This window comes from Hyperolius riggenbachi, chromosome 12 (assembly GCF_040937935.1).
Source record: "Hyperolius riggenbachi isolate aHypRig1 chromosome 12, aHypRig1.pri, whole genome shotgun sequence".
NCBI classification, from domain to species: domain Eukaryota; kingdom Metazoa; phylum Chordata; class Amphibia; order Anura; family Hyperoliidae; genus Hyperolius; species Hyperolius riggenbachi.
In genome coordinates this window covers 157,572,308-157,587,588 of record NC_090657.1, presented here as the reverse complement: position 1 = coordinate 157,587,588, position 15,281 = coordinate 157,572,308, and the positions used below count along the sequence as shown (strand labels likewise).

Here is a 15,281-nt window from a genome sequence, read left to right as displayed (position 1 = left end):
ACAGCAGCAATATGGCTGTTTAACCACTTGCGGACCAGGCCCGTTGAATCAACGTCCAGCAGGTGGTGGTACCGTTCTGACCTGACGTTGATTCAACGTCCAGTGCAAACAAACCGTCCCGACGCGATCGTGTGCACCCGCAGGGGGAGATTAAGCTGTCATATGACAGCTGGCATCTCCCCCGAGTGATCAGCAGCCATCGCGTATGGCTGCTGATCACGTGATCACTACGATCGCCGTCGGATTGTAGTGATCCACTTTGACAGCAGCGGCGGCAGGGGGGAAAGAAGAGGATCCACTCACCTCCCTGCCGTTCCAGAGACGATCGGCGCCCCCCTCTGCTCTGGCCGGCATCTCTGCTCCGTCTGACTTCAGCGCCTGGTCCCGGCTTGATGACGTCATCAAACCGCGACCCGGCCTGAGCGTCATTTGGAGCGGAGATGCCGGCTGGAGAAGAAGGGGGCAACTGCGGCTCGTTGCTGGAGCCTGGAAGGTGAGTGATGGCTGCTGCGCACAGGGGGGACACCTGGCCACACAGGGGGGAGACAGCTCAGCCAGCCACAGACGGGATCAGGCCCCCCGACCCCCAAACGCGTGCACCACCCTCCACCGCAAAATGCCCTGGTCCTTAAGGGGGGTTAGGCGGCCGGTCCCGAAGTGGATAAAGATCCCTGGCAAACGATTCTTGGATATTTATTTAGTTATTTATTTCAGTGTAGGAAGTATTAAAAAAACAAAAAAAAATGTGGAGTCCCTCCTCCTGAGGCTCTGTAACCCCTTGTCCCCTGTGCAGGCTGGGATAGCCAGAATGCGGAGCCCCGGCCGTGTGGCGCTTCGCACCCTGAGCTATACCAGCCCGCATGGTATGGGGGGGGGGGGGGACAAGGGGCGGGCAAGCCTCCTCTACCCCCCAGAGCTCTTGTCCGATCCATGGACAAGGGGCTCTTCCCCACCTCCAGTGCCACAGGAGGAGGTGGGGGTCGACTATGCTTGGGGAGGGGGGTTCATGGTAGCATCTGGGAGTCCCCTTTAAGAAGGGGACCCGCAGATGCCAGCCCCCTCCCCAGGAGACATGAGTATACGGGCACATAGTACCCCTTACCCATTTCCAGAAAGCGTTAAAAGAAATAAAAACACGACGATGACAAAAAAGTCCTTTATTATTCTTAATTAACCAGAAATACTTATCTGGACCTTTGAAAAAAAAATCCCACATGAATATGCTTGGAAAGGTCCCATGCCAATATAGGGGCGGCTCCCAGAGAAGGTGGCGTCTCCTGGAGAAGGGGGCAGATCTGGCGTCTCCTGGAGAAGGGGGCGGATCTGCCGTCTCCTGGAGAAGGAGGCGGATCTGCCGTCTGCTGGAGAAGGAGGCGGATCTGGCATCTGCTGGAGAAGGGGGCGGATCTGGCCTCCCCTGGAGAAGGGGGCGGATCTGGCCTCCCCTGGAGAAGGGGGCGGATCTGGCATCTCCTGGAGAAGGAGGCGGATCTGGAGTCTCCTGAATAAGGGGGCTGCTCTGACGTCTCCTGGGGAAGGAGGCAGATCTGGCATCTCCTGGAGAAGGAGGCGGAGCTGGCATCTCCTGGAGAAGGATTTGGATTTGGCGTCTCCTGGAGAGGAGGCGGATCTGGCGGCTCCTGCAGAAGGAGGCGAGTCTGGCATCTCCTGGAGAAGGAGGCGGTTTCGTAGCTTTGCTGGATAAGCTCTTTGGCTTTAGTTTGTCTCCTGATCTGACATGTTTATTTCTTTGCTTCCAGGAAAAGACGAATCCAGATTCCGGCAGACACGGTGGACGGTCTCCTTCAGATCATCTCATATGAGAAACCATTGAGCCTCACAGAGTTCTTGGCCAAGTTCAGCTACTACATGCCCGCCATAGCGTGAGTCACCAGCAACCCGGCCAAATCCGCTCTCCATGTGTGTCCTCTATTCTGTGCTGCCAGGTCTGCAGATGTTTCCTCCTAACCCAACCTGCTCTGGGGTGCATAGCGGGGAAACCCAGTCCCAGAGATCCTGATAGATAATACTTCTACTCCGAGGCCCAACACTGGGGGTCCTATAGACACAGCCAGTGGTAGGGGGAGGGTAGGAACACCTGGCCACCTATATACCACAAGGGAAGGAAGGGTAGAGGCATCTCTGGCCACTTATACTACAAGAGGTGCATGATGGTAATGTGGGCTGCAGCACTTTACAGAGTACAGTCATGTAACTGACTGTCCTCAAAGGAGCTCACAATCTAATTCTACCATAGTTATAGTCTAATGCCCTACCATATTATTATCATGTATTTATATTGCACTGACATCTCCTGCAGCAGTGTACAGAGTACATAGTCATGTCACTGATTGTCCACACACAGAGCTGTGCTGGAAGTGGAGGGAGCACTGGGGATGGGGCGGGTCTTACACACAGAGCTGTGCTGGAAGTGGAGGGAGCACTGGGGATGGGGCGGGTCTTACACACAGAGCTGTGGTGGTAGTGGGAGGAGCAGTGGGAATGGGGGCGGGTCTTACAGAGGGGGTGGAGCACCCTTGGCATTGGCCGGTCAGCTCTCGCACTGTGGACTGGCATACTGCAGGTTGTCTCTCGCACTGTTATGCTGCTGGCCGTCCTGTGATAGAATGTGATGTTTGCTGTGATCTCCGGCCAGGCAGAGGTGTGACAATGACACGCTATGTGATGGTTTTTCTCTGCTGTATTTGCTGCTTATTTGGTATTATTATTATTGTAATGAGATCCTTTGTGTTCCTGTTTAGGGGTGACAGAGAAGCTATCAGGCGCGTGGCCTATGAATTTGTGGAGATGAAAGCCAAAGAAGGCGTGGCCTATGTGGAGGTCAGATACAGCCCGCACTTCCTGGCCAACTCCAAGGTGGAGCCCATTCCGTGGGGACAGACAGAGTGAGTGACACGTGGCAGGGGACGGGCACTGGGTCGTGTGTGGATGTCGGCCATGTGGGGTATAGTTACCTACTCCGTACCTATACTCTACCTTACTTATAGCTGCACTCCATCTACCTACCCTTTACCTACTCTCTATCTACCCCCTACCTACCCTCCACCTATCCTATGCCTACAACCTACCCCCTATCGTCCTTCTACCTACATCCTACCTACCTCCACCTACACCCTACCTACCTCCACTTAACCTATACCTACACCCTATCTACTTACTACCTACCTTCCACCTACACCCTACCTACTTCCACTTACCTTATACCTACACCCTATATACTCCCTACCTACAAACTACCTCTCTCCACCTACACCCTGCCTACCTCCACGTAACCTATACCTACTCACTATCTACTCCCTATCTACAAACTACCTACCTCCACCTACCCTCTATCTACCCTCAGCCTACACCCTACCCACTTCCTACCTACCCTCACCTACCCTTCACCTACACCCTACCTACTCCTACATTTGCATACCGTATTTGCATGATCCTGCATCAGAATGAAATTATTTGCATTTTTTTGACCCTCCTGAGTTGCAGTCATTTGCATAGCATTAGCATACAATTTGCAGCAACATGTAATGATTAGCCTGCGATTGGGAGGTAATTGGATGGATTGTGAGTGACGAATTTTGTCTCTGCAGGGGGGACATCACACCAGACGACGTGGTGGATCTCGTGAACCAGGGATTGCGAGAAGCCGAGAAATCGTTTAACATCAAAGCCAGGTCTATCCTATGCTGCATGCGGCACATGCCAAGTAATGTATTCCAGCGCCCCCTGCTGCCTGTTACTTGTCCTTGCATGCATTGTCTTCTGATTACCATTCATCATGGCCTGTGCATTGTTTGTCTTGTCAAGTGTTAAGGCTTGTACACACGCATGATCAAATTCCTCTAATAAGGAGTGCCTCAGCTGATAGTCATGCGTGTGTACAGCACCCCCTGACCTCCGATCTGCAAACAATTTATCTGGCAGATAACGAGCCGTGTTGCTCGGATACCCTCTATCACGGATACAAAAAAATCGGGCCACCGCAGTCCCAAAATCTGGATCAGCCGTGATTGTGACCCGGATTTGAAACTGTAGCGTGGCGAGGGAGGAGGAAACACAAACCAATCCGGGAGCCCAATCTGGTGCAATATTAGTTGATCGGGGTAATTTTTAAGACAATAGAGATTATACTTACAAAAGTGGGTTGCAGCAGAGGCAACCACTCACAGTCGCAGGTGGGGAGAAACCGTCCCCACTCGGCCTTTAGGTTCCTAGATGGTCGCTGCTCCAAAATCTGATTCGTCAGTCGAGGTCTCTCGACTCAATCACCCTTAGTACATAAGGGATATCAACTATGTCAACAATATCAACAATAGCAAGGTAAAGTCGTCCTACCTTATAGATGTTTAACACGGTATGGACGCAAGTAGAAGTTCAGATTAAGAAATTAATTTTATTGGTGCACTAGACAACGCGTTTCACGGCAGTCAGCCGCTTCCTCAGGTCAGTAAAAAGTGCCTTTAGGAACAAATGGCAGCTCTCAGATATTGGTAAAAATATACACATACACATATATACACCCAAATACATAATCACATACATAATCACATACATAGAACAACATAGAAGGAATATCCAAAAGGGATTCATGAAGCACAGCCTTTCGCAATACTACAAATTCAACCACAATCAGTCTATAGAAGGATCTGGCCAAAAAGTTCAGTTTTGGTCTCATCTGACCAGAGCACCTTTTTCCACATGTTTGCTGTGTCCCCCACATGGCTTGTGGCAAACTGGACTTCTTAGGCTTTTCTGTTAACAATGGCTTTCTCCTTGCTACTCTTCCATAAAGGCCAATTTTGTGCAGTGCACGACCTGAGCTGTAGATCTCTGCAGTTCGTCCAGAGTCACCATGGGCCTCTTGACTGCATTTCTGATCAGCGCTCTCCTTGTTCGGCCTGTGAGTTTAGGTGGACGACCTTGTCCTGGTAGGTTTACAGTTGTGCCATACTCCTTCCATTTCTGAATGATCGCTTGAATAGTGCTCCGTGGGATGTTCAAGGCTTTGGAAATTTTTGTAGCCTAAGCCTGCTTTACATTTCTCAATAACTTTATCCCTGACCTGTCTGATGTGTTCTTTGGACTTTATGGTGTTGTTGCTCCCAATATTCTCTTAGACAACCTCTGAGGCCGTCACAGAGCAGCTGTATCTGTACTGACATTAGATTACACACAGGTGCACTCTATTTAGTCATTAGCACTCATCAGGCAATGTCTATGGGCAACTGACTGCACTCAGACCAAAGGGGACTGAATAATTATGCACACCCCACTTTGCAGTTATTGATTTGTAAAAAAATATTTGGAATCATGTATGATTTTCGTTCCACTTCTCATGTGTACACCACTTTGTGTTGGTCTTTCATGTGGAATTCCAATAAAATTGATTCATGTTTGTGGCAGTAATGTGACAAAATTTGGAAAACTTCAAGGGGGCCGAATACTTTTGCAAGCCACTGTATGTTTAGAGCATAATCTATGAGAAGCTCTGAAGCACAACACGCTTAACACGCCTCCTCTACAGTATATCCCCTTCGTGCTTAACTGTCACTATAATACCGCAGAGTGCTCCTTGATTTCTTAATCTGAACTTCTACTTGTGTCCATACCGTGTTAAACATCCGTAAGGTAGGACGACTTTACCTTGCTATTGTTGTATCCTATCACATAGAAATCTGTATAGAAATGAATCTAGCATTATAGCGGCCACCAGAAACCTAGACCGGATTTGAAACTGACTTACAAATTCAACTTACCATTAGAATCCGTGATCACAGGTCGCGATCCGGATTTATCTTTAACGTTAATAGCAAAGCACCCATACATGCTACAATCCTCAAAATTGCATGGATTATAAAGGTGATCAGTGTCTACAACTTAATTTTTTTTTTTTTTTTCCAAAAAAGACCTTATAGTTTTTAAGAAAATCGAATTTAAAGTTTCAAAGGAAAAAAGTATTCATGATTTAAAACCGCCCAAACCTGCTGAGTTTAGCAGTTAATAGCAAAGCCTCCTTACATGGTAGAAACCCCAAACTTGCAGCATATGTTAAAAAGAACAGTGGGAAAAGATAATCTTTTCCTTTTTTTTTTTTTTTTTTTTTTTTTTTTTTTTTATGTTCAGAAAGTGGGAAATTAAAAAAAAAAAAAAGACGTACGATCCGTACTACATAGCATATTTAACCCCTTGTCCCCCATGCAGGCAGGGATAGCTAGAATGCGGAGCCCCGGCCGACTGGGGCTTCACACCCTGAGCTATACCAGCCCGCATGGTCCATAGTATGGGGGATCTGGGGGAGAGGGGCCAAGCCACTCCAACTCCCCTCCCCCCCCCCTCCCTCGAAGCCTCTTCCAATCCATGGATAAGGGGAGACGACTCCCGGGGAGGGGTTCATGGTGGCATCTGGGAGTCCCCTTTAAGAAGAAATGTAAAAATAGGAAACTATTATTTTTTTCCCACTGTTCTTTTTAACATATCCTGCAAATTTTTCTAGCATCTAAGGGGGCTTTGCTATTAACTGCTAAAGTCGGCAGGTTTCGCTTCATTAAAGAGGAGCTGTTAGGTATAGGGTCTCAGAGAAAATAAACACATATATCAGTAGCTAAAGATTGGCTGTACTTACATTACATATGCATTTCACTGTCCACGTTTGGATTTCACAGAATTTGTATATAGTATATGCAGAGATAGATGCTCCTGACAGCTCATGGCAGGCTCCATGTTTGTGAAGCCAAATGTGTCGTCATGTCCTGCCTGCTTCTGATCACAGATAAGCTCGTTCTTGAACAACACGGTGTGCAGTGAATATTAATGAGCCATGTGGCTAGGAACAATAGCTGACTCCTGCAGTGTACTCTGCCCCGAGATTTATCAGTGCTTCGCGCTGGACTGATTAGAAGCTCCTGTACCGTCTCATTAGCAGCCGAGGGGAGGGCCCCAGAATGCTTTGCAGTTTAGCTGCGGCTTGCGTCTTTATGGGTCTATAACAGACTTTAAGATAAGCACACATCAAAGGTAACTGAAATGTTTATCTTCACTAATGGCTTTTGAGCTTCCTTCTAAACTGTTTAACACAGGAGAATAGAGGTTTAAATTAGCTTCTGCAGCCTGACAGTTACTCTTTAACTAACTGTCATTTACCGCATTTAAATGTATACATTTTAACTTTGAAATTTCAAAATCGATTTTCTCCAAAACGATAAGGTCTTTTTTTTGCTCTTGCTCCCTCTGTTCTTCTTAACATATCTGGCAAATTTGGTGTTTCTCCCATGTAAGGGGGCTTTGCTATTAAGCGCTAAAGTCGGCGGGTGTTCAGATGATAATCACGGATATTTTTCCTGTGATCACGGGCTGAATACTTGGAATAACGGCTGAATTTGTGATTGACTGCCGTGATCGATTCCCAATCACGGATTCGGATCACGATGTCAGATAGTGAAAAAATGCTTGTGAATCACGGCTATGCAGTCAGGGCGGCACCCCTAGAAGTCCGTCCGTGGGTGCGGGGCCGCCGAGCCGGAGGGGTAGCGGGCAGGACGGGGGTATTGGGCCTAGCAGTGGGGAGGGGGGTCGGACCCCCCCCCTCCCTCGCCTGGGTCCCCCGATCTGCGCTCCCCTCCAGCTGTAAATAGGAAGCAGCCGATGCCCGATAGTAAGAGGCACGGGCGGGGAGGACTCACCTTTTCCGCGTTCCAGCGTGCGCTCCACTGACGTCACTTCCTGCAACGCAGAAGTGGACGGCATTGGCGGCGGCGGCAGTGGCAATTTTTTCTAAATTTGCCTCAGGCGGCAAAAAGTATAGGCCCGGCCCTGTATGCAGTGATCACGGATTGAATCTGAGCAACACATAACGAGCGCCTCAGCCGAAAGGCATGCGTGTGTACAACGACCGCCGCTCTGCAAGCAATCCACTCAGTGGATCAACGTGCCCGAGCTACGGCCAACTCCATTGTCCTCGCACCCCTCCTCCCCCTTGCATAGCAGCAGAGCGCGGTGTCAGCCACACACCTGACTTTGCGTCTGTTAGTGTGGGCCCAGCGATGTCACCTGAGGTATCGGGATTCCCGACGGGCGACATCAGTTAGCAGTGTGTACTGGCCTTTACACACACTTCCTGTACACATACACTTTACTTAAGTCTGGTACACACATACAGTTATGACTGTCCAATCATACCACCTCCATGTAGTATGAAAGTTGCCTACACAAACTGTTCATAGTATTCAGTCTGCTGCAATGTGATTTCTGCCCTTTAGGGATTATAACCCTACTCTGCGTCAAATGTGTAATTTTTCTAGGGACTTTTAGCATGTATCACACTCTGGCTTGCCCCCCCTCCAGGTATTAGACCACTTTTCTTATCAATGAGTGTATTCACTTGGTGTTTAATGCACACATTCAATTCTTTGTGTAGTTATCAGTGAGTGTAATGGGCCAATCTGATTGCGCCGGGGTGAAATTCTTTTGGTTCATTTTCCGGTTGCATAAATCTGCATAATAATGCATAAATTAATGACTTGGAATGATTTGTTCTCGGCAGGAAATTATGGTGTGGTTGGTTGGAATACAGAATTTTGTCAGATTTCACAATCATATGAGCGTGCCGTAACCATCCCGTTTAAGGCCTCTTTTACAGTCGCACGTTAAAACAACATTTAAAGCAGAGTAACTCACTGCAATGAAAAATCAATGCCCTGTTCACAGTGCACACGTTGCGTTGGTGTCTAACGCTGCACGTTAAGTGAAAGTACTGCATGCAGTGCGTTATACATGTTATCAGCTGCATCAGACTGTTTGCACATGCTCAGTAATGACTTGGAAGCATACCTTTCATTGCCTATATGCTCTACTGTATGCGACGATAACGGGGCATTAAGAAAAAATTTGGAGAGTTGCATTTTGCGTTGCGACTTTAACGTCACATCACTGCACTGGGTCCCCGCCAGTGCAGAGGCTGTCCTCTACTGTGCCTGCAAGGTCAGCCTCTGGACTGGCGGTGACCCCGGGCCAGGAGCGGAGCTGCGGCAAGGGACATAGCGGCTGCTAGGGCTGGAGGAAGCCCCAGGTAAGTAGATGTCATTTTATTTTGCAGCTCGGATATTACCTTTTAAGAGAACAATCATTAATTACCTTTCAATTACTTACAATCCCATAAATCCATTTAAATGATCCCATCCAAGGAGATATAATTATTATTACCCTGTATTTATATATTGCCGAAACCTTACGCAGAGCTGTACAGAGTACATAGTCATGTCACTGTCCTCAGAGCAGCTCACGATCTAATCCTGCCATAGTCATAGTCTATTATCCTACCATATTATTATTATGTATTTATATAGCACTGACATCTTCTGCAGCACATTACAGAGTGCATAGTCATGTCACTGACTGTCCTCAGAGGAGCTCACAATCTAATCATGCCATAGTCATAGTCTATTATCCTACCATATTATTCTTATGTATTTATATAGCACTGACATCTTCTGCAGCACATTACAGAGTGCATAGTCATTTCACTGACTGTCCTCAGAGGAGCTCACAATCTAATCCCTACCATAGTCATATGTCTATGTGTGTATCATGTAGTGTATGTATCTTAGGCCACATACACACATCAGACCATAGTCTTTTGAAAATGAAAGATCACAGACCAATCTTACCACCCTTCATGTAGTATGAGAGCTATACTCTACACAGTCTTTTCTATGGAGCTGAACTCCACATCAGAAAAAAATCTTGGCAAGATGCTGCACACACAGATGCTGTACAGACACAAAAGATCTGTAGCTGCAAAAGTTATGTTCCTGCCAAAAATCCATTCCTGCAAATAGCAATGATAGTCTATGAGATCTGCAGATCATCATACACACATGATTTAACTGACATTCATCTGCAGATCAGATCCACCAGGATGGATTTTCAGATCTGCAGATGATTGCTTGATCTGCAGATGAATGTCAGTTAAATCATGTGTGTATGATGATCTGCAGATCTCATAGACTATCATTGCAATTTGCAGGAATGGATTTTTGGCAGGAACAGATCTTTTGCAGATACTGATCTTTTGTGTCTGTACAGCATCTGTGTGTGCAGCATCTTGCAAAGATTTTTTTCTGATGTGGAGTTCAGCTCCATAGAAAAGACTGTGTAGAGTATGGCTCTCATACTACATGAAGGGTGGTAAGATTGGTCTGTGTTCTTTCATTTTCCAAAGACTATAGTCTGATGTGTGTATGAGCCTTTAGGCCACATACACACATCAGACCATAGTCTTTTGAATATGAAAGATCACAGACCAATTTTACCCACCTTCCATGTAGTATGAGAGCGATACCTTCACAATCTTTTCTATGGAACTGAACTCCCCATCAGAAAAAAATCTTTGCAAGATGCTGCACACAAAGATGCTGTACAGACACAAAAGATCATTATCTGCAAAAGATCTGTTCCTGCCAAAGATCCGTTCCTGCAAATTGCATTCATAGTCTATGAGATCTGCAGATCATCATACACACCTTGTTTAACTGACATTCATCTGCAGATCAGACAATCATCTGCAGATCTGAAAATCCATCCTGGTGGATCTGATTTGCAGATGAATGTCTGTTAAACAAGGTGTGTATGAGGATCTGCAGATATCATAGACTGAATGCATTTTGCAGGAACGGATCCTTTGCAGGAACAGATCTTTTGCAGATACTGATCTGTTGCATGTGTGCAGCATCTGTGTGAGCAGCATCTTGCAAAGATTTCTATCTGATGGGGAGTTCAGCTCCATAGAATACACTGTAGGTATGGCTCTCATACTACATGGAAGGGGGTAAAATTGGTCTGTGATCTTTCATTTTCCAAAGACTATAGTCTGATGTGTGTATGAGCCTTTAGTCTAGGGCCAATTTGGGGGATGCCAATTAACTTATCTGTATGTTTTTGGAATGTGGAAGGAAACTGAAGTGCCTGGAGGAAACCCACGCAAACATGGGGAGAACATACGAACTCCTGGCAGATAGTGCCCTGGCTGGGATTTGAACCGGGGACCCAGTGCTGCAAGGCGAGAACGCTAACCACTACACCACCGTGCTGCCCAATATAGATAATTTACCATTACTGGGCACCTTAACACAATCATTTTTATACAAAGAAGAAAAAAAATAAAAATAAATAAATAAATAAAATTGCTGTATTTGATTGTATCCTGTATGATTGGTTGCTGCGTTTGGCGTTTTGCTATGAACAGATGATCTCTGTATACAGCAGAATCGCTGCACTCAGCCTGTCAGTATAAACACTAAACACGCCGTGTCCTGGAGGAGGCTTCATAGACAGCGTGTGTTGACACAACACGTGGCGACCTGTGGCTGCGATTCTTGGAGTCACACAGCGACCTGTGACCGCGATTCTTAGTCACACAGGCTCCTCTTATACTGCAGGTGCTGCACTCTGTTTACTTTGGCTGTAAGTGATCTCGCACATTTCTGGCATAGCAATCGCTGGTAAACACAGCCTTTCACCCCGCTTAGAAGTCAGTTACACAGCTACACACGTGTTTACAACACGGATATGATCCAACATGATCTTCCAGACTAGCCGGTCTGCAATACTGACATCCATTGTTACATAATCTGAGGTGGGCTGAGCCCAGAATGTAATATACAGCAAAGTCTTCATATTACTGAGCAGGGTCACTGAGGTCTGGTGCTGTGCAGAGTCACTGGGCCAGATTTATCAAAGGCATTACCAACAGATTTTTCTTCTTAAAGTCAATGGGAATCTATAACAAAACTTGCCTAAGGAGAGGGAGGGCTCTGGGTCCGATATATTGTTGCAGCCGCAGCTCCCCCATTTGAATCTCCCACCGCAGGGAACTTTGGAAGTCTTTAGGAAATTAGTCTTCCCGAAGACAGGCATACTGCGCGGGGGAGGGAGCGTGTGGGAGAGAGGGCGCTCTTGTGTGCGGAGTATGGAGTGGCCTCTGTTCTGGAGCAGTCGGCTCCCAAAGACTTCCAAAACCTCCTTTGTGACAGAGAGATCAGTATTTGACCAAACTGGTGGAATGCTGCTATGGGAGAGCCAGCACTGGAACGCGGGGACAGGGAGAGGAGCAGGAAGGCTCTGTAAGACCCAGAGCCTTCCCTCTCCTTACATAAGTATCTGGCTGATTTTTTTTGTTATTGATTCCCGTTAAATTTAAACAGCTCTAACCAGCAGGGGAAACTGTTCTGCATGATAATAAGAAGATTCTTAAATCCTACGTAATAGCGACAGTTTAGTGTGACTTTCTAGAGCTGCAAGGTGCACTTTAAAGCAGCCCAGCCGACTGCAAATCGGTTGGCCAATCGACCGATCGACGGCCGATTTCGATCGATTTCGATGGATTTCCATCGAACTTGCAGGGTGGAAAATTTAGGTCGATCTGATGAGATTGCTTATCAGTTTGCATTGGCCTTAATGGAAATCTGATGGCAAAAAAATGCCATCAGATCGAATTTCAATAGATTTCAAACTGAAATCTATTGGAATTCTATCCTGGTAAAAAATGTTCTAAAAACGCATCAGATAGATCATCAGATGCATTTCTTATCTATCTGCTGCCAATCTGACGAGTGTATGGGCACCTTAAGAAAAGTGCAAATCCATCCTTAAACTGCATCTACAGATCGTGCAGCACTGCAGGCTAGACATGATTTGTAAAGTGCCCCTCCCCCTGCTGCCAGGTGTCCTGTGAAGCTGTTCTGTGCTTAACCCTTCCCGTGCTGGCATTGATCCTCTCTCCTATGCTACGTACACACATGCGACAACGATCGTTCGTTGAGAACGACGAACGAACTTTTAATTGATGAAAGAATTACCTAAGTAAAGTTTAGTTTTAAAATGTGTGTAACGATCTGATCGTTAGAACGAACGTTACATCACGTAAAGCAACTATTGCGCTTGTGCATAAAAATGAGAAGTTTCATGGAGAAATAGCGAAATGCGCATGTCAAGCCTAGTACGAACGACCGTTTCCAACGATGTACTACTTTTGCAAACGATCGTCGTTTGTAAAAATCCGCCAAGCTAGATCGTTCATTTTTAACGATCTAGCTCGTCCGTCGTTAGACTTAATGATCGTTGGTTGCTTTTTTTTTTTTAAACAATCGTCGTTTTAAATGATCTGGGAATGATCGTTTCAAACGACTTTAGTCGCATGTGTGTACGCACCTTTAGTCTCCTGCATTTCTCCCCCTCCTTAGATTTTGTCTCAAACACTTTAATAAGTGTGTATGAGAGATGAGAAAGATAAGGGGGAACAAAATCTGATGCTGCAAATTCTTGTTCTGTTTTTCAGCTCTTCTATATTTATATTATATATGTATTTACATTACATCTTGCTAGTTAACCTAAAATAATTTAGAGTAAATAACATATTTATGCTGTTATAACTTATGTTTTCTTTGTCAGTACAGCAGATGTGTTGGTTACCTCGGCAACAGCAATTTCCATCACACACTGCACTGTCTGAGAAACCTTCCTAACTGCTCCTACTTAATAACAGTTTAAGAAGGAATCTGCACTACCTAGTGATTTCTTAAAGGGAAACCGAGATGAGAATAATATGGAGGCTGCCATATTTATTTCCTTTTAAGCAATACCAGTTGCCTGGCTGCCCTGCTGGTCCTCTGCCTCTTATGCTGGGCATACACGGCTCGATTCTCCCGCTCTATCGATTCCACGCTTGATTCCGCAGGCGATACTCTTCTCTTCCGCTCGTTTTTCTTATCTTTTTGCATTGTCTTCAATGCGGAATCGAGCGGCGAAACGATCGAGACGGAGAATGTACATGTTGGAAATTATCTATTGAGCCATCGAAATGGCTCAGAATCGAGCCGTGTACTCCCAGCATACTACTTTCAACCATAGACCCTGAACAAGCATGCAGCAGGTCAGGGTTTCTGACAATATTGTCAGAACTGACAAGATTAGCTGCATGCTTGTTTCTGTTGTAATTCAGTTCACTACTGCAGCCAAATAGATCAGCAGGACTGTCAGGCAACTAGTATTGTTCTAAAGGAAATAAATATGGCAGCCTCCATATCACTCTTACCTCGGGGTTCACTTTAACCTGCTGGGCGGTCTGGACGAGCTCAGCTCGTCCAGTACCGCCGGAGGCTGCCGCTCAGGCCCTGCTGGGCCGATTTGGCTGAAATAAAAAGCAGCACACGCAGCCGGCACTTTGCCAGCCGCGTGTGCTGCCTGATCGCCGCCGCTCTGCGGCGATTCGCCGCGAGCAGCGGCGAAAGAGGGCCCCCCTAGCCGCCTGAGCCCTGCGCAGCCGGAACAAAAAGTTCCGGCCAGCGCTAAGGGCTGGATCGGAGGCGGCTGACGTCACGACGTCGGCTGACGTCGATGACGTCACTCCGCTCGTCGCTATGGCGACGATATAAGCAAAACAAGGAAGGCCGCTCATTGCGGCCTTCCTTGTTTATTCTGGGCGCCGGAGGCGATCGGAAGATCGCCTCCGGAGCGCCCTCTAGTGGGCTTTCATGCAGCCAACTTTCAGTTGGCTGCATGAAATAGTTTTTTTTTTATTAAAAAAAAACCCTCCCGCAGCCTGCCTGGCGATCTTAATAGAACGCCAGGCAGGTTAAGATGCCTGGGACAGTTCTGCACAGATTTCTAAAAACCTACCAATAATTTGTCTCAGACACGCTTGATAAATGTCCCCCACTGAGGTCTGGTGGTTTGACCTCTGAACAGATGGCCCACCTAGTAGCTTCCTAGCCCCTAAAATCTGAAGAAAATATGGAAATGATGGGTTTGAGGGAGAGAAGGGAGTTCGCCTGTCATACCTGCATGGGCAGCTAGGTGCTGAAAAGCACAGATAGCATCAGAGAATTTCTTTGAACTTTCTGGCAAGGAGTTTACAACAGTATGGCCTGGTGCACACCAGAGGAGTTTTTCTGAGCGTTTTTGAGTTTTTAAATCTGCTGCTAATGTTATCCTATGTGTCTGTGCACACTGGAGCAATGAGGTTTTGTAAAAAAAACCCATAGCATTACATTGGGAAGAGCTTTTAGAGGTTTCAAAAGCTCTTCCCAATGCAATGCTAAGGGTTTTTTTTACAAAACTTCATTGCTCCAGTGTGCACAGACACATAGGATAACATTAGCAGCAGATTTAAAAACTCAAAAACGCTCAGAAAAACTCCTCTGGTGTGCACCAGGCCTAAGTGTGAATCCTACATGGTCCATGTTATAGGGGGCTCTGGGGGAGGGGAGTGG

The 15,281-nt window shown here is 46.6% G+C and overlaps 1 protein-coding gene across 1 annotated transcript in view; it reads left to right on the top strand.

Moving 5' to 3' along the window:
- ADA (adenosine deaminase) overlaps positions 1–15,281 on the top strand; it is a 93,223-nt gene that overhangs the window by 48,445 nt on the left and 29,497 nt on the right. The window contains exons 3-5 of the mRNA XM_068262005.1: positions 1,761–1,883; positions 2,763–2,906; positions 3,609–3,724. Coding sequence (XP_068118106.1) covers positions 1,761–1,883; positions 2,763–2,906; positions 3,609–3,724 — 383 coding nt within the window. The remainder of the gene's footprint in view (positions 1–1,760; positions 1,884–2,762; positions 2,907–3,608; positions 3,725–15,281) is intronic.